The sequence below is a fragment of the Melanerpes formicivorus genome, unplaced genomic scaffold, assembly GCF_026170545.1.
Source record: "Melanerpes formicivorus ecotype bairdi unplaced genomic scaffold, bMelFor1.0.p_v2 SCAF_65, whole genome shotgun sequence".
Classification (NCBI taxonomy): Eukaryota; Metazoa; Chordata; class Aves; order Piciformes; family Picidae; genus Melanerpes; species Melanerpes formicivorus.
This window is the reverse complement of record NW_027142417.1, coordinates 2,908,392-2,933,779: the sequence shown is the minus strand read 5'-3', so window position 1 is coordinate 2,933,779 and position 25,388 is coordinate 2,908,392. Positions and strand designations below refer to the sequence as shown.

At 53.1% G+C, this 25,388-nt stretch overlaps 1 protein-coding gene across 2 annotated transcripts in view; it reads right to left on the bottom strand.

Moving 5' to 3' along the window:
* PREX2 (phosphatidylinositol-3,4,5-trisphosphate dependent Rac exchange factor 2) overlaps positions 1-16,522 on the bottom strand; it is a 93,635-nt gene extending 77,113 nt beyond the window's left edge. For both annotated transcript variants that reach the window (XM_068162527.1, XM_068162529.1), the window contains exon 1: positions 16,106-16,522. In XM_068162527.1, the coding sequence (XP_068018628.1) occupies positions 16,106-16,246 (141 nt within the window). In that variant the 5' untranslated portion in view covers positions 16,247-16,522. The remainder of the gene's footprint in view (positions 1-16,105) is intronic.
* Between the last annotated feature and the right edge of the window lie 8,866 nt (positions 16,523-25,388).

Below are 25,388 nucleotides of genomic sequence, written 5' to 3'. Positions count from 1 at the left end.
CTCTCAGCGAGGCTCATCCAACCTGGCCTTGAACACCTCCAGGGAGGAGGCATCCACAGCCTCCATGGGCAACCTACTCCAGGGTCCAGTCTCCCTGCCTGGACTCAAAACACCTGCCCAGTCCTTCTGGAGATGCCTCCATCCTTCCAGCTGTGCTAAGGACACTGACAAGGACTTAGTGCACAGAGCTGTCATACATGAGGGTGGAAATTCCCAGATCCCAAGAGCAGCAAGGAGCTCACAGACACAGGATCCCTTCTGCAGACAGCAGGCAGCTCGGCTCATTCTCCAGAGGGACGAGTGACATCCAGATATTGTCTCCCAGCTCTCCCTTTGGGCAGCAAGGACACTTTTTCATTGTCATCCAGAGCAATGGACCAAAGGGAAGGAGCACAATTTCCTGCCTACTGCAAGAAACCAGAGTTCACCTAAGGAACAAAGGAGGGTGGAGGCTCCAGCGCTGCGGAGTCCTTCTGGACCAGAGAGTGCTCGGAAACAGGCAGCACTCCTAACATGCTGACCCACAGCAACCCAGCACACACAAACAAAGGCATCTGACAGGCAAACAACAAAAGTCTCCATGGGCAGAAGTGGCCCAAACTGAAGCCAGATCCCCAGGGAAGGCTTGGCTGAGCTGCCCCCAGCAGCTCAGTGCCCCAGCAGGCTCTGCAAGGCAAGCACACAGAGCACTGCATGGCCACTGTGGTTTTCCTGGACACAGGATGCTGCCAGCCTTGGGCTGTGCATCTGCAGCCAGGAAGGGGCCTTGGCCATGGCCTTCCTTCAGGGGTAAGCAGGAAAAGGTTCAGGTTAGCAGATAGGTCAGGCTGAGAAGTCGAGCAGCAGCCCTGCCTCTCCCTGTCCCACAGCTGCCATGTAGACAGCCCCAGTGACTTGCATGGCTTTACACTACAGGCCTGGCTACGGCCATGGACACAGCACTAAGTCATTCTGTAAACATTTCCATCCTGCTCTTCCAGAGCCAGACATCAATTGGGAAAGATTTCCTAGCATGCTCCTGCAAAGAGGCAGGGCCACCACAGCTGCCCAGCCAGCCTCTCCCTCAGCACTCATCCCTGTCAGATTTCTTCTGCACATGAAAACCTCCAGCAGCCAAGCTCTGCCTTGCAGCAGGCTGTGGGACCAGCAGGGTTTCTGAATGCACCTTGCTGTCAGCCTGGCATCCATCCCAACAGCAACTCAATATTCTTCACTCCAGCAGCATGCAAAGGGCTGGAAGCCTCCCAAGCTAAAGAACAAGCAAAGTCGTCAACAGACACGAGCCTCCTCCTCCTCCCTAATCAGATCCATGGCCCTCCCAGGGTGAAGAGCTGGGACCTCTGAGAAAACACAACAAAACAAATCTCTCCTCTTCCCTAGTGCTCAGTGCTTCCTGCAACTGAAGTCATGCTCCCCTTCTCCACAAAGGGGAAAAAAGGACCTAGTTTCTCCTTGTGCTTGCCCTGTTTGGCTCATGTCCTAGAGAACACAGGGAGCAAGGTGAAGCTTTGCTCTTCCTCCTGGAAGGGCACTTTCTCCATGCAGGAAAATCAAACCTGAGATGAGTTAAGGCACATAACCAATTCAATCCACTTCTACTCAGCTGGAACACTTTGGGCTGCCCAGGACACTGGGAGTCCCCATCCCTGGGAGGATCTAAGCACTGAGAGATGTGCTGCTGAGGGACAGAGCGGTGGTGACCTGGCAGCGCCGTGTGAGCAGCTGGGCTTGGTCATCTCCAGTCTTTCAACACAACCAATCCTATCATCCCCATGACAGAGCCACACAGCTGCAAATGCAGCTCCAACAGGCACTGAGCACAGCCACAAGTGCAGCAGAACCTTCTGGAAGCATCACAGCTCTGCACCTTCCCCACAGGATTCCACAGGGCCTCAAGGATACAGAGCCTTGGTGATGGACCAGCTGTCCAGCTGCAGCACAGTGGTCATGGGGGACATCTCTGCTCCATGCAGCTCCCTGCAGGGTCCAAGGCACATCAGGAGGAGGAAGCCAGAGCAGAGTCAGTGGCTGCACAAGGACCATTTCCTGCAGCTCTCTGCGGAAACCAGGCCTGATGCTGCCCCTGGCCCCTTCCGCCCCGAGTGCAGAGCACCTTCCTTGGACTTTGCCTTCCCTTGCAAGCACAGCAACAGGAGTGTCCCCAGCAAGAGCCCCACAGCCCTGCTCAAACTGAGCACTCCACTGCACGTGATGCTCTGGAGGAGCAGAGACCCTGAGGCAAGTGCTAGTCACATCTGCCCCAAGCGAAGTGAAGGCCATCAGCATGCCACAACTTGCCAGTCCGCCTCTTCAGTTGCCAGCCTTTCCCTTTAAACTCTGAAAAGGACAAGAATGAAACACCCAGGATGTCACAGGGCTACTTCTGTGAGGTTTTGAAGGGAAGATTTTTGCTTTGGGAACAAAGGAATTTTAGGGTACGTCGATTTCTGCACCATGAGCTTGGGGATCAGAGCCATTGCTGAAGGGGGGAAATCAATACAGGGAAAACAAAGGAGTTAAAGCAAAAAGTCACAGTCAAAAACAGGCCACAGAGCTGTCAACCTTAAGCACACCTCCAGTGTGTGTCCACTGGCAGAGACAGAGCTCAGGTGATTTTACTACCACCTCCAGCTCTGCAATCAGTGGATGGCTGCTGAACTCAAGACTCAGAGGTGTGACACCTGGTGACAAGCTGCAGACAGCTTCAATGCATCTCAGCTGAAGAGCAACCACCAGAAAACAAAACCACCACAGCGACCAAACCAACCCCAACCCAACCCCCAGAGCTCTGATCCCTATCCTGAGCTTGCATGCAGTGCCTGGAGAGCCACCTCAGCCCCCACGGCACCAGGGAGCAGAATGCCAGAGTGCAATTAGTTTTAATTGGGTCCCAGTAACAAAGAGCTCTCTTCTTCCCACCCCAGCAAGCAGCCTCACCACCAGCCAGGGCACTGCTTTGGCTTCACCCACCTTTTGGGGGTGCTTTCACTCCTGTCTTTGCCATTGGGTGTACATCACTCACATCCTGCCTCCCAGCCGTGCTGTGGTCCAGCTGGGGACCAAACCAAGCAGCTCCAGAGAAGCCTCAGCCACCAAGGCCTGGTGAGGAGCTGCAGGCAGCTGGGTGCAGCAGAGGGGAAGGAGAATGTCCCCAGCTAGCAATGCCAAACAAACAAACAGCCTTTTATTCCTGTCAGACCTAGTGATGATTGGGCACGGCAGCCCTCAGCTCATCCTCTGAATTTAGATCACTAAGACCTTTTATTCTGCCTCACCACCTTTAATCCCTTGAAGTACTTCATTGGCTCATGCCCTGAACCCATACCTGTACCACTTCTGAAGTGCCTCTGCCTTGGGGGGGTTGGCAGAAGTTTCAGGACCTTTACCTCCCAGCCTGTAGGATGGTCCAGGCTCCTCCCATCACAAATCTAATGTGGCTTTCATTTCTCTTTATGAAACACCTGAGGACTAAGCTAACCCCAAGCCTGCCTGTGTACGCCACACTGGTGATGCCAAGCCAGCTTGCCAAGGGCAGCGCTTCCAGCAGGACCAGCAAAGTAACAGCAGGAGAAGGCCCTGCGTCCATGTGCAGCTCCTCTCCAGCCCCAGCACAGCAGAGGATGGTTTGCTCCACACCCAAGAGCTGGTGGGCAAATTCATCTTGCAAGTCCCACAGATGCCTTTCATTGTCACAGCAGCAGCAGCCAGCAAGTGGGGATGCTCTCTGCAGCTGCCCACAGGATCCTCTCCTCACTGCACAGTTTTGTCTTCCAATCAAGTCTGCAGGAATTAAAAGAACTTTGGGAGGGGGGCAAACATCCAACCCACAAATTAAAAATGCTACAGTCCTAACTGAGATGGAGAGGGAGGCAGTGCAGGCGAGAACAGGCAGAGGGAGAGCTGCCACGCTGACAGAGCTGGCTGCAGCCACGGCGATGGTCGCAGCTCCGCACACAGCGGCAGCGCTGCCCAGCCTCCAAGCCCCAGCCACAGTAATTAGCCAGGCAGACAAGTTTCAAAGCATACCAAATGCTTACTAGAGCTCGCCCTGCCATTGTGCTTAACTCTGCAAGGCAGTCATGAGGAGGGAAATCTCCATGATAAGCGTGCTGCAGCCTCAGAAAGCAGGGCCCAGTCTGCCTGGAAACCGGCCGCCGCTCGCTGGGTTTCCTACACTTTATCGTATGTTGCTCTGCTCACTGGAACCAATTGGCTGCCACCAGTGAAAAGCAACTTTGCATCCAATCAGTGGCATGAATTTAGAGTGAAAGCTGCTGTGCAGGACTTGTGAAGAGCCTGGGCCCTCTGCCATCCTTCTGCTTGTGAATGAAACAGCGTGAGCCACATGCCCTCCTCCTCCTCCCAGAGCTGGGGCCTTCACCCTCCCCTTTGCTGGGGGACCAGGAGCCAGCCCTTGGCTGCTGAGAGGACCATGACCTAGAAAGGCATCCAGTGGCATCAATGTTCCCACTGCAGAGAGCTCAGCTGCGCTCCATCCCACAGCTCTCCCTCCTGCTTTCCAAACCGGCGGCTGAAGCAATGCTGAGGCAGCTCTGCTGACTTGATAAACAGTTCCCTAAACTGATCCCTGACCTCTCCACATGCTTTTCCTAAGTCACTGCTGACCCCAGAGGCTTTGCACCCTGCTGCCTGCACAGGTCTGGCTTTGTTTTTGTATTGGGACATACTGCTCAAGAACAAGCCCCAGATAAACCAAAGCCCAGCTGCATTGCCATGCACTCCTCCAGCAGCACTCCCTGCTCGCTCCTCAGAGCCACCACCTGGCTCTGGTTAGAGCACTAAAGCCAGGAAGCAAATCCAAGGTCTACTGAGGCTAGTGAAATGCCACTTTTGTTCCAGGACCAGGGATGTCTTCTTTAAGCAAAGGAGTTCCTCAGAAGCTGAATTTTGCATATAAAATGTTGCTGACCCTGGACAGAGAACTGGCTGCTGCTGAGCTCGTTCAGCTCACCTGAAAGCTGGCAGACTTGGAGAGCAGGCTGTTGAAAGTCTGCTTCTGATGTGTGCTTCTCACCCCCACTGAACACACTTCAGACAGAAGTGCCAAGAACACCAAGTGCAAACAGATTCTGTGGGCAGCCATGGGGGGGCTCCTAATTAGCCTCCAGCCAGCACTTCCCAGCTTTTCACTTGGTCCAGCTGCCTGGATCCACACTCAGGAGGAAAGTCAACTCCCCAAGGCTGGGAAAACCACCCCACCACCTCCTCCACCTCAGCTCCCTCATGTTCAGTGAGGCTCTGTGAAAGATGAAGGTGCCAGGCTCCTGGCCAAACACACAGAGCTCTCTTCCACCTTTCTCTACAGCTGTGCAGTGAGCTGTGCTGAGCTGGCCTGGCCATCACACAACACAGGCAGCTTCTCACATGTGAGTGCTGAAATGCACCCAGAAGGAAGCTGCCCCTCAGCATCACATTGCCTCTGCCTGCAGAGTTCACTGGAACAACTTTAAATACTACTTTTCACTTTAAAAAAGGCCTTTAATTGCTACACCATGAGCTCTCAAGTGTGGAACACAGCACATGCACACCGTGCAAGGCAGCAGCTCACACGAAGCTGTCAGCACCTGGGCCTCCTCTGTCCTTTCTCCCAGCCCAGTTAATGAGCTCCTTCCTTTATCTCTGTCCAAGCCACTCATCCCAGCCAGGTTCCCACAGCCTGCTGCTCTCTGCACAGCACCAGCACTGGCTGCTCTCACACCAGTGGGCCTGTCCAACAGGAGGGGGGATCAGCTTCTCACTGACTGCTTTCTTGATCCACCTGGGACAGGAGCAGCCAGAAGTTCAGGCTGTCAGACACCACCAGCAGCCAGCTAAATAAACCCTTCATGCTGTTTCCTTAACCAGGTCCTGGATGCTGGAAGCTTTCTGTGAGCCTCCTGAGCTGCAGCTAAACTTCAAATACTTGAGCTAAGACATTTCCATCAAATTCCAGCATTCCAAGGCTCTTCTGCAGTTTGCCATCAGCAGGGTGGCAGCTGCTGCAGTGTTCAGTCTGTCTCTACTCCTCCTCGTACCTCATCCTGCAACAGCTTCAGATGCCACTTGCCCCAATACCCACCCAGAGCAAGAACTGACAGGAACAGCATGCTTTGAGTTCCAGCTGTTCACAGAATCCCAGCAGGGTGGGGTTGGAAAGGACCCCTGGAGATCACCCAGTCCAACCTCCCTGCTGCAGCAGGGCGCCCATAGCAGCTTGCCCAGGAGCACAATGGAAGGCTCCACAACCTCTCTGGGCAGCCTGCTCCAGGGCTCCAGCACCCTCACACCAAAGAAGTTTCTCCTCCTGTTCAGATGGAACCTCCTGGGCTCCAGTTGGTGCCCTCTGCCCCTTGTCCTGTCCCTGGGCACCACGGAGAAGAGTCTGTCCCTTGCAGAGCAAGCAAGGCTCAGCCACTGCAGCGTCTGGGGAGCAGGTCTGGGCTCTGTGCTCTCCAGCACTGCTATCAGCACACACCATCGACAGCACACATTAACAGTCTTTTTGGCTAATGCAAATTTGGACTTGCAAAGTAAATATTTATTTCAACTAAGACAAAGCACTTCCATTATGACAGTGGAGTTCCAGGGTAACCTCAACTCCTTCGTGCTTTGGGGCTTTGTGAGCTGCAAGCACGGACAGCAGCTCCTGTAAAAGCCTCGAGAAAGACAGCAAGGAAGGCTCCTGGGAACCTAAATGTTTTATTCCTGGTCACACAGTGAATTCATCTTTGTGGTTACCAGAGAGAGGTGACAAAGCCTGTCAGCTTTCACCCGTAGCAGGGAAGTTAAAGAATGGAACATGAATAGAGGAATTCATTGCAGCATAAGAAAAGTCTTCAAGGGAGCTCCAAAGCTGAACATTTATTGACAAACCTGATGGAAATCTTGGCTGCTGAAGTAACACCAAAGAAAAACTGGTCAGGCAAAGGGAAAATAATCTGCCAGGGCTTAGGGAGGCACTGAACTCAATATAGGAACTGAGGGACAAGAGATGAAGTCTCCTGAGCAAGCTGCTCTGAATCAGTCCCTGAGGCAACTTCTCCCCCAGTAACCACCTAAGCAGCTCCTACAGAGGCATCTCTGAGATGCATCAGCTTAGGGCTGAGTTAGAAGCTCAGGTGCAGGCAGCAAGCCTGCAGGTCACTCACATTTTCATTAGCCAAAACCCCCTCCAATCATTCACTGTGCAAGACCTCATCTCACAGCAGCAATATTCAGGATGCAAATGTTTGCTTCCCATCCACAGCCCAGCAAAGCTACAGCTGCCACTGGATGCTGCACTTCTCCACTCCACTTAGTTATCAAGACAAACAATCTTCTGCTAGACAGAAGCAAATAAAACAGGAATAAGTGGGGGGACAAAGGCTCAACAACCACAGCTGCTGGGATGTGCTGGTAAATTCTAGGTAACTCCAGCCAGTGCTTCACTCCCTTGCCACCAGCCAGCACATGAGAAATGTTCACTCTGTGGAACCAAAAGGTTCAGCAAGAAATGGAGAAGTCTGAGCACTGCTTTAGCCCAGAGCTGCACGGTGGCTGCAGAACAGGAAAGGGAAGGGAACAGCTCCCACAGCACATTGAGACACAAAAGAGCATTCTGCCAAAGTCCTGGGTTACAGCTACAGGCTCAGGCAGCCAAAAGCCAAATGATGCTTGGCAAGGGGGTAGGGGGAACTCTCCAGTACAAGGATGTGCAGTGTGCAGCCACGGGGGTCGTGCTGGAGTTTTGGTTAACACTGCTGAGCCTTCTGCTCCAAAATCCAGGGCCTTTCTTGTTTGAATCAGTAAAAGCTTGAAGTGCAAAACATTGATTGTTAATTAGCTGAAAGTTCATTAACCCAGCATATTTCCTGCACACATTTCTCCCAAGATGCCCAAATTAACCTCATTTCTCACGAGCCAGCAACTCTCAGCAGAAAGCAACTCTTGCTCAGACATCCCTTCCAGTAAGCTGCATGAAACCAGTTGAAATGGCAGGGAGCTGGGGCTCTGGGTAGCACTGCCCGTGAGAGCTGCTGGGCAGTGGCCTTTGTGTATGAAGCAGGTTTGACAGAGGAAGAGGAGCAGCTTCAGAAGGTGAAAGGCCATTCCTAAGCAGTAGCTACTCAATGTAATGACTTACAAACAGGTAGTACAGCAGAGAATAAGCTACCATAACTGTAACACAGAATCTACCTTTGACAACCAGCCAGCTTCTCACCTGGCAGAAGTCTCCTCACTTGCCCTGTTGGATGAAATGATCTTGAACCAGTACTGCAGCTCCTGCTCCACCTCCATCTTCCCACACTCCAACCAGAGGAGCCTTTCACCATAGCTGAGTGCTCTGTAATGTGTCCATGCAGTTTAACAGACAGTTGATCCCTTGTGAACTCACACAGCTGAATCTTCACCACTTCTGCAGTGGTTTTTGGAGGGAGGCTCAGATCCTGCCCCTCCTTACCTAGAGAAGATGCTGTCTGGAAAACCACAGCTTGTGCAGCAGCAGCAGTGTGATTTATCCTCAGCCTCAGAGGAGAACTCAATCACCCTCAGCTGACACTGCTTCACCAGCCTGCCCCCATTTTGTCAGGCACAGCAGACCAAAACCACCAGAGAACAACTCCTTTAACAGTTCCAATCCCCATTCCCTGACCAGCTCCAGTGTCCATCACATCCACGTTCTCCCCTGCTCCTTTTGGAGGATGCCAGCCAGGGGGGCACACAAACGTGAGGGTTATTGAATGCAAGCTCCCTTCATCAGCTTTGCAAAAGCATCCTAACCACAGCACATGGGAGCTTTTCTACTCTGTGGGGCCAAAGACCTCTTTGGAATCTGCAGAAAACAGGAAACTTTCCTTCCCATTGTTTCTGTCCACTCCAGGCCCTGCAGCAGCTCAGGAGAGCTGGACATGGGAAAAAGTCCTTTTGCTTCCCGTGCAGACACCCTCGCAGCACAGGGGAAGAAATGAACACACTCACACAGACCACAACTGCCAACTTCCAGGCATTATGCTTAGCAAACAGGATCTCACAGTGAGAGAGACAAATGGACGAGGAGTAACCTTAAAGTAAACAAAGTTATTGCTAGCAGGCCCTTCACTCCTGTCCCCATCCTCCAGGTACATTGCAGGCAAGTCAAACATGGGGACCACAGCCAATCAGTGCTGCAATGTTGTTCTTCATGGCAGTGGTTCTGTGACTGAGCTACAGAATCAACAAACCTGTCCACATGGAGCAGCAGCAGCTGCCATCATAACTGGAGCTGCACTTCCAGCAGGACAAGCTGTGGCAGGAGAGCTTAGGGAGGATTTCAGGCAAGACATTCAACATGAGTAGGAATTATGTTGTGGGAAACACATCCAGGAGTTATTGCTGCCAAAACCACACAAATGGTACAAAACTGAAGTGTGTGAACTCAGGTCAGTTTGTCTCCAGGCCCTGCAGCCCCAACCTCCAGCACAGACAGCCCCCAGACCACTAGTGCCTGGAGTTCATCCTCCTCTACCAGCCCTACCACCCCCACCACAAAAACCATGACTGTGGCGGAGCCACAATTAAATCTGCCACAGCCAGTCACAAATTCCTTCCAGCACCTCACATCTGAGCCTTCACCTTATACTGCAAGCTCATTTTTCAGAGGTACCTTCCAAGCTTTGAGGCACAAAGCCCAGCAGGCAGTGAAAGGAAGGAAGCAGCCAGCACTGAGCACAGGGTGGCCCTTTCCACAAAGGCATTCTATGAATCAGGACGGATTTGCTGCCTTCCTGCCTGACATGGCTCTGCAAAATAACTCTCCCCCACAGACAAAAGGATAAGTGACAATTAGAAAGCTTCCCACTGCATGCTGTTACTGTTCTCTCCACCCTTCTTCAGCTCTAGCTCTTTCTCCTACCCATTCCCCTACAGTAAACTCATGCTCTTCACCCTTGAGCCTGAAAGCTCCTGAGGTCTGCCAGATGACTCGGCAGCCAGGCTGCCAGAAGTACAAAGGAGAATCAGGAGGTCTCATGGGACCTAAAGTAAGTGTCAGCCCCTAACATCTCAGTGCTGTCCCTACAAGAGGATCAGCTCAGCTGTGAGCAGCCTAGGAGAGAATCAGCAGAGCAATGAAGCTTGCAGAGAAAGCAGCTGGCTCTGAAGGATTATCTGTGCAGCTCCTCAGATGTTTTAAGCAGACAACCATTCCTCTGGCATCAACTCCATCTGAAGGGACAGGGCTGCTCTGCTGTCAGAACACTGAGCTAGGAAACAAGATATCAGGTTATATTTCTGGCTCTGCCACGAACTTCCACTGGGACCTAAGACTCAAAGTCTGTCTCAAAGCTTCCCATTTGTAGAACTACTCAGGTTTGATTTATTAATGACAGCAGAGCACTGAGCGAGCTCTAGAGAGAAAAGATTACACAAGTGCCAGGTTATCTCTCTCCTGAACAAATACAGTGCAGCTGGGGGAGAAAAACACCAAATCTGTGTGCTGGAGTTTCCTTTTGGACTTTGAATGTTTGCCTGCAGCACTGCACAGCTTGGCCATTGCACTGCAAGCTCAGAGGACACCGGAGAGAAAGCAGAGATGCACCCCGAGATGCTTGCTGTCCTCAGCAGCTGAAGCCTGAAGACACTCTGGCTTGTCCCCAACTTACCACCAGACTGCAAAGCTCAGGACTCATGGCTGCTGGAAGGCACTTCCAGAGGTCACCCAGCCTGATTTCTTGAGCTGGAACAGGTTGTGCAGTCTTGCCCAGCTGAACTTTGAGCAACACAAACATTCCACAGCCTCTGAGCAACTACTTCAGGTTCTGGCCATCCTCGTGGTACATTTTTCTCTCCCCTCACACTGAGCTGGAATTTCCCATTATCCACTGCCTCTCTTTCCCACACTGTGCTCCTCTGAGAGGAAAGTGGCTCCATCTCCACATCTCCCCAGCAGGGAGCTGTAGACAACAAGAAGTCCACTGAGGCTCCTCTTAAGGTTGAGGAAACCTTGCTCTCAGCCTCTCGTGATGCTTCAGGGACCCTCCTCACCTTGCTGCCCCTCCACTGGACTTAATTGTTTCTTGAACTAGGAAGAAGCCCAAAGACTGAAGTCACAGAAGTAATGCAAATGATTATTCAGGTGTCTTTCACTGATGGGCAGCCCAGTTCCTTTCCAAACAGGGACATCATATACAGACACCTTCTACAGACTGGCAAGCTGACCCCACCAATATCTCAAGTCAGCTACAGCCAGTGTGCACTTGCCTTTTTTGGCCAAAAGACAGGGCTCTGGTTTCCAGTTGTGAAGAACTCCTCAGCTGCCCCCACAGTGCAATGCTGTTACTAACTGTGACTTCAACACCTCTGATAAAATTGCTCTTCATGCTAACCCTACCAGAGCAACACAAGCCAAGCAGGAATTTCAAAGCACTTGGTGTTTTAAAAGGGTGACAAAAATTCCTGCTGCAGAGGGTTGAAAGATAGGTGTCCATAAATACCTGAAATGACTGCAAAGAGCAACCTCTGCAGCAGCCTTGGGCCGCAGGGGGGAACTTCAGTCTGGACACTGACTGATGGTGCCCTCCAAGCAGCCTCCTCTAACTGAGCAGCTGACACTGCAGACTTGGGAAATACATGTGGCAGGAGAGTTAAGGCTGAACCATCAGGCAGAGCAGTGAGTGGGAGACTGCAGATAGGGGATTTATAAACACAGCTCAGTCAAGCAGCTGTCCAGCACCCCTGAGCACGTCAGGGTCTCCAGCATGACACAACTGGGTCTGCATTAAGCCTTAGGAACAGAAGAGTTTCTGAAATGCTCTGAGACTGGGATTTCTCCTTTCAGTGTGTTATGTTCCCACTGAAGAGTCAAACCACCTCTCTTCAAGGGCAGCTTTAAGAGAGAGCCTCAAGCACATCTGAGAGCAGCCAGAAGAAACCCACTGAAAAGCATGACCCTGCCAGCACAGTGTCATTGCCTGCACTGCCCACCCACAGCAGAGTGCTTGGAAACACTCTGCAAAGCATCTCTGCTTCCTGCCACTGCCATGCATTGCACCTGCCCTGCTCTGCCAGCAGGGAAGGGAAGAATCCCTCTTGCTGATATCCACTGCATACAGCTCTGGGGACAGGGGTTGCACAGAGCCAAACAGCTTCTAAGCAGTTGCCCTTCCTCTGATAAAAAGCCCAGGTGGGACTATTGATCCAGGCAGGCAAAGTCAAAGAAGAGGAGAAGGCCACAGTCACATTTTTGGTAAGACTTAGGGGAGTCAAAACCAGCAGCAGCTGGAAGTGAGTGGCAGAGATATTGACTTTCTATGGTAATTGTGTTTGCACTTCCTTTTGGCTTCTGCTGATGAAGTAGCCATGGAACCTTGCTGTTCCTTTCCTGAAGAGAAAGGAAATCACTCAACCTTATCAAAAAATGCAGCCAGCTGAACCCCTTCCCTTCCACTCACCCAAATCCCTTTCATGAAATCTAGGTGCAGTGAAGTCACTACTCACTGCTGTAACTGAGACATACCGAGGGAGCTGGCCTCGAGCAGCCCCACAGACCCAAGCTGAGACACTGCATGATTCGTGGCTCTGTATGGTCAATGCACACAGAGCCACACACACATCCTGCTTGCATCTGACCACAGCCACAAAACACCACCTGGAGAGCTCTTTTCTGGAAGCCCAGCACCAGGCTCCATGGCCTGCTGTAGCCACTGGAGGAGCTTCAACCCAGCACACAAATCCTCCCTTGCTTCCCAGGATTTGTAGCACTGAATGTCACTCAAGCTTACCTGAAGTCTTAATTGCTATTAATCTCTTGTCCAACTAATTAGTCTGCTCAACAATCAGAGCAATACCTCTTAAGCCAAGAGAAAGGAGAGGCTCAGTGAGGCAGGAAAAGGAGAGAGATGAGGAGTCACACAGCCACCAAGAAGGCTGGGCAATAAACCTTATACACAACATCTCTTTATGCTCCTTGAAGAGCCAGGATTTGGCAGAACAAGGCACACAGTTAAAGGAGACAAGCCCTTTTTTCACTCCAGTGCAAGCAGCAGAGAGGGGGAAAGACAGCACAGTCACATCTAATGGAGTTATACTGAGCTGGGAGAGTCAACTGGCAAAAGTCACAGTCACAGGAGAGACTCTGAAATCACACTGCAGCCTACACAATAAACCAGCTTTGTTCACACCCCCCCCCCCCCCAGCTGCTTCAGGATCTGAGCAGTCAGCCCAGCTGAGGCTGTGGGGTTTGGGAAGGCTTACACAAGTGCCAACATCTGCTTCCCTTCCCATCAACGTCAGATCTGTCAGAGCATCAAACTGCAGCAGGAGAGCAGCCCCTGCCACAGGGAGAATAAACCCTGCCACCATGGACACCCCCTCGAGCGCCCAGAGCAGCAGGTCTTTGACATCTCCAATTCCTACTCCCAAGTGAGGCTTCTCAAATGTCTATATCCATACTCCTGAGCTTATGTAGATGTAGTCACCTTCTCCTGTGCAGCCTACTGCCCTGCAGCCCAAGCTCTTCAGGGCCCAGGCTGCCTTTCCTGGCCCAGCAATGCTTAGCACAGTCACAAAAGTGAAGCTTTACCCCAGATGACAAGGTGCCAAAGCAGCCACTTTGGGGCAACTCTTCACTATTAAAACCTTGAATTTCTCAGCAGCCTCTCCCCACGGTTTTGCTGCTCTCTTGGCTACTGCTGTGCTGAGGGTTCAGGTGAAGCCTCTGAGCTACATAGCAAACGGAGCCCTGTAGGGGAAACACTAAGCAGATTTAAAACACAACAAAACACAACCAACCAACAGCAACAAACAAAGCCTTGTAAAAACTCCTTCCATAAAAACAAATAAACGATCAAATCTGTTCCCCAGCACAGAATCCTGGGGCAGTGAGACTCAGGAAGTTTCACTGCAGCTAGCTAAAGGCTTTCAGAGCAAAGCAGGAAAGTTTCACTGTGTTTGCACAGAGCACAAGAAATAAACTTCCCCTTGGCTTCTGCTGTGAAGAGTTAAAAGGATGAGGCATTGATAAAGTTACAAAACTGCTTCAAAGGCAGCTTCTTGGTGGCCACTGAAGGTGGTACTAATTGTTCAGTCATGCAGCGGGGTGACAACCATTTCTAAAGCAAATATTCAGCAGGTGTTGCTTTCTCTCTTCCAGAAAGTAAATTTGGGGGCAGGGGGGGAATAAACCCAAAGCAGATTCTCACAGAACCCCCTGCAAGGGCAGCTTCTTTCACTGCAGAGCACAGATTCACCTCAGGAAGATGATTTGATCCCCAGAAAAACCATCCAGCAGCACACAGATCCCAGGTGCTCAAACACTAAAGCATCAATGGTTTGTAAGTGAAACCTCAGCTTGTGGCTCACAGGTCTCTGCCAGCAGACAGCTTTCCAGGAGGCTTTAGCACCTTGGGTAAACTTCTTCTGGCACTCAAGTTCTATGAAAGCTAAATGCTAACAGGAGCAACCACTCTGGTAGTGCAGTGAGCCTCCCAGCATTACAAGGGAAGCTCAGAAGCTGGCTCCTCACAGCCAGGCTGAGGTGCACTCTTCCCTCTGAAGGAGCCACAACTCTCAGCTGCCACTTTTCACACACACTGCCCTAAGAAACTTGCCTCAGGAGCAGCTATTTAACTGAAGCCCTCCTCCCTTTCTCCATGTGATTTCACTCATCTTGATCCACACTGCACAAAGGCTTCTCCATGAGCCTGTTACAGTCAGACGCCCCTTGACATCTGTGCAGTCTGCCCTGTGGAAGGAGCAGAGCACTTCGACAGCAGCCTGCTCTTGCTTCAACTCTACAGCCCAAAATTAAAGCTTTTGCAAATGCCTTAGATTTGCTGAAATGATTCATGGCTCACCCCAAAGCTGAGCCTTAAGTTAAAGAACATTCCCTCAACAGGAGATGCAACAGGTAAAACCCTTGGTGCTATGGAAAACTTGCACAGCCACTTCCTCAAACTGGAAGCAAAGCACACCGGACCATTCACCAATTCTCATGGCTCTGCTGAGGAGAGACAGATGGAGAGAATAAGCTACTCTGCAGATCTTATTTCACTCCAGAGCCTGGGCTTTTATGCTCCCTGTCACAGCCCAGCTGAGAATTTCCTCTTTCATGATAGTAAGCAGAAAGTTCAGATCCGAAGGCAGCAAGGCAGGAAGTTTGCAGCTTGAAGGATTTCCCCTCTTCAGTGGGACAAGGGAGGAGAGAAAAAGCATGAGTGGGCTACTGGGAAATCTTAGCCAAACTTCAGCAGCTGATCGATGCTCAGCAATATCTAAAGAGTGGGGTTAAGAGGAGGGGACAGACATCTCTCAGTGGTGCCCAGGGACAGGGCAAAGGGCAGTGGGCACAATCTCAAACCTAGGAGGTTCTACCTGAACAGGAGGAGAAAGTTCTTTGGTGTGAGGGAGCTGGAGCCCTGGAGCAGGCTGCCCAGAGTGGTTGTGGAGTCTCCTTCTCTGGAGAGCTTCCAACCCCCCCTGGCCACTGTGATCCTGGGCAAGCTGCTGGGGGTGCCCTGCTGTAGCACGGGGGTTGGACTGGGTGATCTCCAGAAGTCCCTTCCCAGCCCCATGCTGGGATTCTGTGCGATCTGGACAGACTTCCATCAGCAGGGTCCTAAAGTGATGCTACCAAGACCCCTCGGGCACAGAGGAAACCCTGCCTGCTGCGCAGGAATTTGTCACTTGGGCTTCCCGAGAGAGAGCGGGCTCCTGCCTCTCCGATCAGGGCTCTGCCTGGCACAAACACTGCTACCAAGGGATGGAGGAGGAAGGCTGAACTGCTGCACCCCAGCTCCCCCCAGCAACCCAGGACAGGGGCGGGTGCCACATGCGGCGCTCATGCCCAGCATCTGCTGCACAGCTTCAGTCCCCCCCGGTCCCTGCACGGCTCCCAGGTCTCTCGCAAGCAAGGGCACCGCAAGCCCCTGCTGAACACAAACCCCAAGGCAAACCCGAGCCCGAGCTCAGCACCCCTTCAGCGCCTGTGCCCGGAGAAGTGGCATCGCCTCCGAGAAGGACAGTGGGGGACACACACGACCCCTCCCCGGCCGTTCCTAGCCCTGTTCGTCCTTTCCCAGAAGAGCTGACGGTAGGAAGCCCTCGGGGCCGCTCCGCTGCCAGCGGCGGCGGCTCGGCGCCCCCCGCTCACCGACACCAGGAACTCCAGGGTGCCCACGTAGTCCCGCTCGGTCTTGAGCAGCTCGGTGAGGACGCAGACCCGCAGGCGAAGCTGCTTCTCCAGGTCCTTCCCGCTCTCCCCCCTGCCTTCCCCCTTGCTCTCCTCCGTCATGGTGAAGCCGGAGGGGAGCGCTGCCCCCGGCCCGGCGCCTGGCTGCGGACGAGGACAACAAAAGAGCCGCTGGAAGTCACATCGCGGGGCCGGGCTGCGGGCGCTCCCCGGCCGAGCAGCAGCCTCGGCTCCCGCTCCGCCGGCCCCGCAGGCGGGCAGCCCCCCCGGGCGGGCGCCTTTCCCGTCAGGAAGGGGCCAGGGCCCGGAGGAAGCGAGCGGTCACTGGTTCCCAGCTCGCCCTGTTAGCGGAGGGGCTGGAAAGGCTCCGCGGCAGCCCGGACTTGGACATTAATCAAAAGCTTTGCATCCATGTGACTGCAAACCCCTTCCCCCCCCGCCGGCCGCCGGCCCTCGGGAAAAGGAAAGGAAGCGGCTGCGGGGAGCGGGGTGGCAGCGGCTGCCTGCGCGCAGGGCTGAGGAGCTGCTGCCTGGGGAGCAGCCGCAGCACCGGGGCTGGGGAACTGCCGCCTGGGGAGCAGCCGCAGCACCGGGGCTGGGGAACTGCCGCCTGGGGAGCAGCCGCAGCACCGGGGCTGGCAGCGTGTCAGAGCACTAATCCCCGGCCGGGGAGTCCGCAGTTGGCTTTGCTTGCCTTTAATCATCATTAAATATCAAGAGTGTGGCCAGCGGGTCAAGGGAGGGTCTCCTCCTCCTCTGCTCTGTCCCAGCCAGGCCACAACTGGAGTTCTGGGCTCTCCAGTTCGAGATGAGGAGCTACTGAAGAGAGTCCAGCAGAGGCTCCAGAGATTGAGCATCTCTGCGGGGAGCAAAGGCTGAGAGCCCTGAGGCTGTTGAGCCTGGAGAATAGCAGCCCCGGGGGGGATCTGAGCAATGCTCAGCAAGAGATAAAGGGCCAGACGCTTGTCAGTGGTGCCCAGGGACAGGACAAGGGGCAAGGAGCTGGTGCAGTGGTGGAAAGGCAAAAAGATGTGACACACTGGGGCCCAGGAAGTTTCCTCAAGTGATAACCAGCAAGTGGGGTCCAAGAGCAAGGAGGAAGAACACCAAGCTGCCACTTTCCCACCCCTAAATGCATGTTGGTGCTGTTTCTCAAGAGTCACTGGTGAAGCCTCCTGTCAGCAAGAACTTTGTCCTGTTAGGAGAACAGAAATAAGACAGCTGGCATCTCTGACCTGGGAGATTCCCCTTGGCTCCAGCCCTAGGCCAGTGGTTTTCACACCTCATGTGCACACTCCCAGAGCTGGGTGAAGCCTAAGGAGAGGCAGCAGCAGCAGCTTCCTGTCCTCTTCTTCCCTACCATCTACAGCAGTAAGAATCCCTTCCCTTCACATTGTCAGCTCATTGCCAGGAGGCCTTAAAGCCAAAGTGATCTTTGCCCCAGCTGACACTTTCTGTCCTCACACAGGCAGTTCTTGCTCCCCCATTCAGGCAGCTCCAGCTGCTGGAGCCAGCAGAAGCGTGACTGACAGCACTGTAGAGATGGTCGTGACTCACGTAAGGCCACAGAACCTGGAGCCCAGAGCAGCTGTGCCGCGACAGCCAGGGCAGCTCTGAGCACCAGGCACACCGTGGCCATGTCTGCAGCTACCCTTTTGCCTGGCAGCCTGCTGTCAGTACTCAGGACCAGGGCAAGTGACTCTTTTCCACTCCCTTCAGGGGAAAGCTGAATTGCTCCAATTGCAGCTTTCACTACACCAAAACTGGGGGGGGAAATAAAATGCCTCATCCAGCCCAGACTTGAACACCTCTGGGGAGGAGGCAGCCACAGCCTCCCTGGGCAACCTGCTCCAGAGTCTCCCCACCCTCACTGGAAAGAATTTCTTCCTGATCTCCAGTCTCAATCTGCCCTGCTCAAGCCGTCGCCTCTCATCCTGTCACAAGCCCTCGTCAAAAGTCCCTTCCTGGCTTTTTTGCAGCCCCCTTTGTTTATTTCACCTCCTGTTGCGGTGTGAAACTGACCAGCGGTCTCCAGCCCCTGAAGATGCACCATGAGGTACCGCAGGTATTTGAGAGTCATTTAAGATTTCCAGCAAACTAAGCAAGGCTACTAGCTAGGTTAAAAATTCTGCCTGCCTTTATTTGCCAGGTGAAGCAATATAGGAGCCTCAAACATCAAGCAATTGAAAGCCCAAGACACACACACAAAACTCCCCCAAAACAGAAACAAGCCCCACCCCCAGCCCTTGATTCCTGCTCTGTCAGAAATTACTTCTTTCTGCTCAAAGTGTGTTGGAGAGAGAGGGAGCAGGAGGAGAGGTAACATGAAGCAGATGTCCCAAAGCAAGGCACACATCTGTGCAGGCAGGACTCGAGTCGCACTGAGGACCCCAGCACAACACTGGCCTCCAGATGCCCATCGTGGTTCCAGCAGCCGATGCCTGCAGCACGGCTCCTTGTCTCTGCCAGAGGAAGAGCCAGGGCAGGCTGCTCCAGCTCAGAGGGGCTCTGAGGAGCGTGGCAGCTATGCTGCCTTCCTCTCCTCCTTTCTCCTGCCATCCAGGACCTGCACAGATAATAGAAACCAGCTGAGAGGCTGAGCTCAGTGCTTGGAGTCGCCGGCTCAAAACAAACTGCCATCAGGCTCCGGAGAGTTCCTGTTGATGATACCCAAAGCAGATATTTGGCATTTCCAGCCCTTCAGAGAGCAGGAGAGCAGAGACAGTGCTGACCTGAAGTCATTCTCAATTAGGTGTTTCAGCCAGACCTATCCCTCAAGAACAGAGAAACTTTCAACTCAACTGCAAAGCTAATTTGAGTTTTATTAGGGCTGACGCAGTTGCTTGGGGAGGGAGCTGAAAGAATGATAACCACGCCAGAGGGACCCCAGAGGGTTCTTCCCCAGGTGGGATTGGTACTGTCAGAAGATGAAGCTTCTCCAAAATGAAGCCTTTAAACATTTTTCTATTAGAGGCTATCACCAGCAGAGCAGAGTGAGGCTGGACGTGCCCAGAAAGCTCAACCAAGCACAGCTCGGGACTGCAGCACTCTGTATGAAGAGCTGAAGCCATTTGTACAAGCAGGCGTTACAAGAACCTGAGCAGGGAGCTGACCATAGTGGCACTTCATAGCAAGATACTCCACAGCCCAGCCATGGGTTTTATGTTCTCTGTGTAACAAGCTCAGGCTCCGCAGCCTCAGCCATGTGCCTTAACCATGAAACAAGAGGACAGGAGGGCAGGTATCAGCTGACAGAGGTTACCCTAAGTCCATTGCCTTCACTGGCCATTAAGGACCCAAGTGAGGCATGGAGCAGCAGCCAAACCCTGCTGGAGCCACCACCATTTGTTGTAGCTATGTGCAGGGAAAAGCACAAACATGTCACCATGAGCTGCAGAAGGTCTTTGGAGGCAGAAATGCTGCTGGTTTACAGCATCTCTTTAGTAGGCTTTGCTTCTCTGGGAAGGCAGGAGGAGGGTGGGGAAAGAGTAAGCCAAATCAATAAAGTCCAAACACCACCCAGCTGCCCTCAAAAACACACTCAGCTCTTCAGCCACGAGGAGAGGCTGAGGGAGCTGGGGCTCTAGCCTGGAGCAGAGGAGCCTGAGGGCTGCCCTCATCGCTGGTGATAAAGATGTGCAGGGCAGTGTGGGGAGGACAGAGCCAGGCTCTGCTCAGGGATGCTCATGCACAGGACAAAGGGCACTGGGTGCCAGCTAGGGCAGAGGAGATGCCATGGGAACAGAAGGGAAAACTTTTTTCCCTGTGAGGGTGGCAGAGGCCTGGAGCAGGCTGCCCCAGAGAGGTTGTGGAGTCTCCTCCTCTGGACACTTTCCAAACCCACCTGGATGCATTTCTGTGTGACCTGCCCTGGGTGCTCCTGCTCTGGCAGCTCCTGCTCTGGCAGGGGCATTAGGCTCTGGAGGTCCCTCCCAGCCCCTACCTTTCTGTGGTTCTGTGATGAAAGGGTTACACATTGATGTTCAATGTTTGTAGAATACTTTAAAGCATGATATTTTGCTCTGAGTCACTTCATTTTCAACCTTCCCTTTCATAACACAGATGACTTCATCAATATATTCACATTGCTTGCCCCCAGTGAGCTTCAAAATGTCAAGCAGACCACTACAGATTTCCCTCAGGCAAGACTGAGTGAACAGGGAAAGACAAACTTCTTCATTCAGCTCCTCCATCTCCCAGGGCTTTGTTTCCTTAACACAAGCACTTTGATTTATCACTCTAAGCCATGACAAGCTGCTTAGAAAAATGAAGATTTAAGCTGGAAATAGAAAAGTAATTTTGTACAGCAGAAAGGGGGAAAGGTTCAGCATTATTCTGCCTCCTGCCTGCTCTCAACCTCTGCACCCAGACCTTGCAGTCAAACCACGCTGGCTAAACTCCAGAGGCTCCTCAGTCTTTTCCCCCCAGTTTGTTCACACATGACAACAAAACCAGGCTGCACTGAGGGGAGAAGGGCCTCAGCCTATCAATAACCAGTAATCAATAATCACAGCTTTCCTCCTTGGCTGATGGCACAAACCCTTTTGATACTAGTTGAACAGGCTACCCAGCTGAGTTTAGTATCTGCTGCTGTGAGCAACCTGCTCCAGTGTTTCAGTGGTGCCCTGGAGATGTCCCTCTCCCAGAGTCAGCATTTCCCATGTGGTAGCTTCTTGGTGTCTCCTCTCATCTTTCCACTACACAGCTCTGAGCAGATCCTGGCTCCAGCTCTCCACACCTTGCTGCTTGTGGAGCTACAGAGAGCATCCTCATCACTGCCTGCTCTGGGTTGGGTCAGCACCTAGGATTCCTCTTAACCTGCTCTTCCAGGAGTAGTTCTCTCAGCCCATCCTCATACACCCTGTTGGCAGCCCTGGGAGCTCCCTGCTGGCTCTCTGGGCTCATCCCAGCACGTCCACCTCTCTCTGCTTCTGGGGAGCCCCAGGCTGGGCACCCTGCTCCAGCAGCAGCTCTGACCTGCCAGACACTGGAGAAGAGTCGCTTCCCTCCACCTGCTGGCTGCTCTTCGTTCTCATCCCAGCACAACCTCCAGCACTGAGCAACTCCTCCTGGAGAGCAGAGCACCTGCTGCCTGTGCTGCTGTTGAAGCACTTTTGTTCTGCTGAGAAGCAATGCAGCCTGAAACAGAGCCAGGTGGTGCCTCGGGGTTCATCTCCTCCTGGTTATTTGTGAAGGTCAGCATCACTCTGTGGAGTCCAGCAGCAGCACCACGCTGCTCTGAGACAGGATTTTGCTGGCTGCAGGGTGCAAAGGTGCCTGCAGGGTTTGTGGGCACTGAAACATCAGCCACGTGAAGAAAAGTTAGGTTTGGAACAGCACCCGAGGCTGCCATGGGGGTGGATGATGGGGAATTTCCTGTGGAAGTAGCAATTTCATCTTCCACAGTAACAATTCCCACTCAGCCACCACGACATTGTCTGGAACCCTGGAAGCTTCCTGTACAGGTGCTCCTGCAGCGTGGGGCCAAGCAGCAGACAAACACCTCCTGTCAGCAAGACAAAATCACAGCTCAAGCACTGCCAAGGCACTGATGGAGAATCAGGGCTCACTGGCCAGGCAGAGGAGAAGGAAGGAGAAAAGAAGAGGAAGAGGAGGAAAAAGAAGAGGAAGAGGAAGAAAATTAGGAGGAAAAAGAGGGGGGAAAGGAGGGGGAAGAGGAGGAGAAGAAGGATGAAAAGGAGGAGGGAAGGAAGGAGGAAAAGGATGAGAAAGAGGAGGAGGAGAAGGAAGAGGATGAGAAGGAGGAAGAGGAGGAGCCCCATCCTCAGCAAATCCTCCCCTTTCTACTGAGGGCGATGTTTCTGGGTTGGGATTCAGCAGGAGCCAGCTCAGGTCAGTGCCCTGGAGCGGCTGCTGGCCTGCGGACCCTGCCCAGAGCTGCTTTCCTATCTCAGTCCTGCGCTGCCCTAGCAGCTGGTGTCTCACTCCCTGCTCTTGGCTCTGCGGAGCTGGAGCAGGGCTGTTGCTGCAGACCAACCCTGCGCCCCTGCCCTGATCCTGTTTGCTCAGGCACCCACCAGCCACAGCAGCGCCAGAGACACCCTCGGCAGAGCAGCAGCGCCAGAGACACCCTCGGCAGAGCAGCAGCACCTGCGCGTCCTGGCTGCGGCTCCCCCCTGCTCCTCTTGCCGTGCACTGCCCTCTCGTGGGCCCGGGTCAGAAAATATCCTAAATACCAATCCTAGAAGAAAAACAGAAACCCCCCCCGGACTGTTTGCCCCAGCGCTGTGGAGAGCCTGGACATGGGGTCCACAGCAATCCACACTCAGGCATATATGGAAGCACAGGGAAAGCATTCCCAGAGCTGACCCCTGGTTCAGCTGGAGTGAAACTCCCTTTGCATGGTCTGTACTTTGCATTCCAACCAGAGCTCTTTGTGTCTGCAGGGCACTGATGTTTTTACCCCCACATAGCTCACAGATTGGAACTTCAGCTACAAAACTTCTTCTCTGTGTCCATCATAATGCTCCCAATCAGCAGGCTTGGCTGTGGCGTGCTGCCACTGAGCAGGGAGCATAACCCACACGTTGGCTCCACCATATGTTGCACCAAGCCTTCAGAACAGGGTCAGTGATTCTCTACTTGCCCCCTGCCACAGCAGTCTGCATCCCACGGTGCTGTCCCAGCGAGCAGACGGACATCTGAGAGGAACATCAGATGCAGAGTGCAGGATCTGACTCCGTTTAGTCACTGCTGCTAGCACTCGGAGCAAGGGATGGTTGCCAGTGACTCTGATGGGGAATACAGGTGAGCTAGGGGCTGCACTGCATGAGCATCCCCAGACCTGGTGAGGGAGGGCACAGGCTGGAGGCCAATGCTGTGTGACTGGGCCCACAGCCTGAATTCGTGGCCAGCACCTAGGGCAGATCAGGGGTACAGATCCCCCTGGGCCAGCAGCACATCCCACCTGCAGCGCCGGAGAAGGCTCCACCAGAGCCCTGTTGCCACCCAGCTGAGTCTGTGCTCATCCCTGCTGACCCCCAGGACCAGGATTTGCAGGGCTCTTTGGTTGCTCCCTTCAGGAGTCAGATTCTGTGGTGTTGCCCATTCTTAACTCCACTTGGGGACGGATGGATATGGTGGCAGTGCTGCCTGGCTCTGCAGTGTAGCTCTTTATGAAGCAAGCTGCCAGCCTGTAGTATTTCTAATTCACAAGGATGCTTTTACAGCTTTGATCAGCATCAGAGGAACTTTCAGGAGCAGCTCGAAGTAAACAGCTACAGAAATGCACTTCAGGGAATTCCAAATTCAATTGAGGTCTACTTGAGCTTTCAGTTCTTTTATCCAGGCACCTTTTAGAGCCAACTAGGAACAGCACAGAATGAAGGCAGGGAAGTTTTCCCTCCCTGGCCATCCAATCAAACTGAGTGGGTCAGCTTTAGAGAGGAAAGTGTTCTTCTGTTCCCTTTGAGCCTCCTGCTCGGGCACTGGTGGGATATTCTGGCTTGTGCCTTTTCTCTTCCACCAGCACAAGAAGTCCCAGGCTCAAGAAGAGAGGTGGTTTTGTTTGATCTCCCTCACAGCAGCAAAATCAGAGCACAAGCAGGATTCAGCAGAAGAAAGGCTCAGTAAAAGGCTTTAGAGCTGTGGATTCCGCTGATTTCCATGGCAGTAGCAGAAAACAGGATCAGCCTCATTGCATTTCCCTCCGTGGTGCATTGCTTCCTTCCCATGGCAGATGGCACCAGCAGCACCTAGTAACAAATTCACCACTTCCCACCCGAAACGTCGGGTTCAGTCCTTTGTAGCTCTGCCAGCTATCAGTCAGTGGCCCTTAGATTCTGTCTGCAGGCCAAGTATCATGTCAGCTCGACATCTGGGACGGGGAGAGCAGGGAAGGGATGGATCTCAGTGAGAGCAGCTCAGCAGTTCAGTGCTGGGGAGTCAGAACTGGCTGAGGCTGGGCTTGGCTGTGCTGTACAAGGAGAGCGACCTTGGTGTGTTACAAGTGTTAGCAGGTTGTTCTTTGAAGCAGGGACTTGAGTTTCAGATGGGAAGTGCCAGCCCCTGTGTGAAATGTGGCCCTTTGATCCTCTGGAAAACCCACACACGTGTCTTCAGGTTTTAAGTCCACCAAGAACTAAAGCTCCTGAGCAGAGGCTGCGACCCTGGCAGGGTATTTTCCCATCCAGTCCATCTCTACCCAGGCAGGGTCCAACCCCATCCAAGCAGACACATTTCTGGAATAGCAGCAGCTTGACCAACTTCCCCCAGCCTTAGGTGAGGCGAAAAGGAACAGTTCTCCTCCCTGCCTGTTCTGAGTCTCATTTTCATTCAGGTTGCCAGAGGCTGCTCAGAAAACAATTTGTTGCTGATTTCCTACGCAGGGGAGTCTGTTGTCCAGAGGAATTTGGGACCATCTGGAATGTGGCAGAGAGACACAAGGAAAACTCAGATTCCTTTTCCAAGAGATTTGCTGAACAAAACCTTCTTGAGGAACTGGCAAGAACAGGAAGATGTAATAGTGGCCAAGGTGGCCACCAGCATCCTGGCTTGGATCAGCAACGGTTGTGGTCAGCAAAAGCAGGGAAGAGAACATTTCTCTGTACTGGACGCTGCTGAGGCCATACCTCGAATCCTAAGTTCAGTTTTGAGCCTCTCACTCCAAGGACTTTGAGGGGCTGGAGTGGGTCCAGAGAAAGGCAACAAAGCTGCTGAAGGGTCTGGAGAACAGGGCTGAGGGCCCAGGGGGTGTTGAGTCTGGAGAAGAGGAGGCTGAGGGCAAGAGGAAATGGCCTCAAGTTGCACCAGGGGAGGTTTATGTTGGATATGAGGAACAATTTCTTCCCCAAAAGGGTTGTCAAAGCCTGGCCCAAGCTGCCCAGGGCAGTGGGGGAGTCTCCATCCCTGGAGGGGTGTCAAAGCCATGGAGTTGTGGTGCTGAGGGCCATGGGTTGGTGATGCCCTGGCAGTGCTGGGTTCATGGTTGGGCTCCATGACCTTGGAGATCTTTTCCAGCCTAAATATGGGTTCTCTTAAACTCTGCATGCTGGAATGCAAACTTGTTCCTTGTTTCAATGCCAGATGGGTCCCAAAGACTGAAGGCAAGGGCTTGGTGCTTGCATCAGAACCCATAAAGAGAGGAGAGATCTTGGGCCCTATACAGCGATGTGTGTCTGAGCCATTTGTGTCATGCCAAGGTGCTGAGCGCTGACAACATAACCACCAGGATGTGTTGCCAGTTTTGAGCTGCACGGAGGGAAGCTGCCGGAGCCTGGGCCAG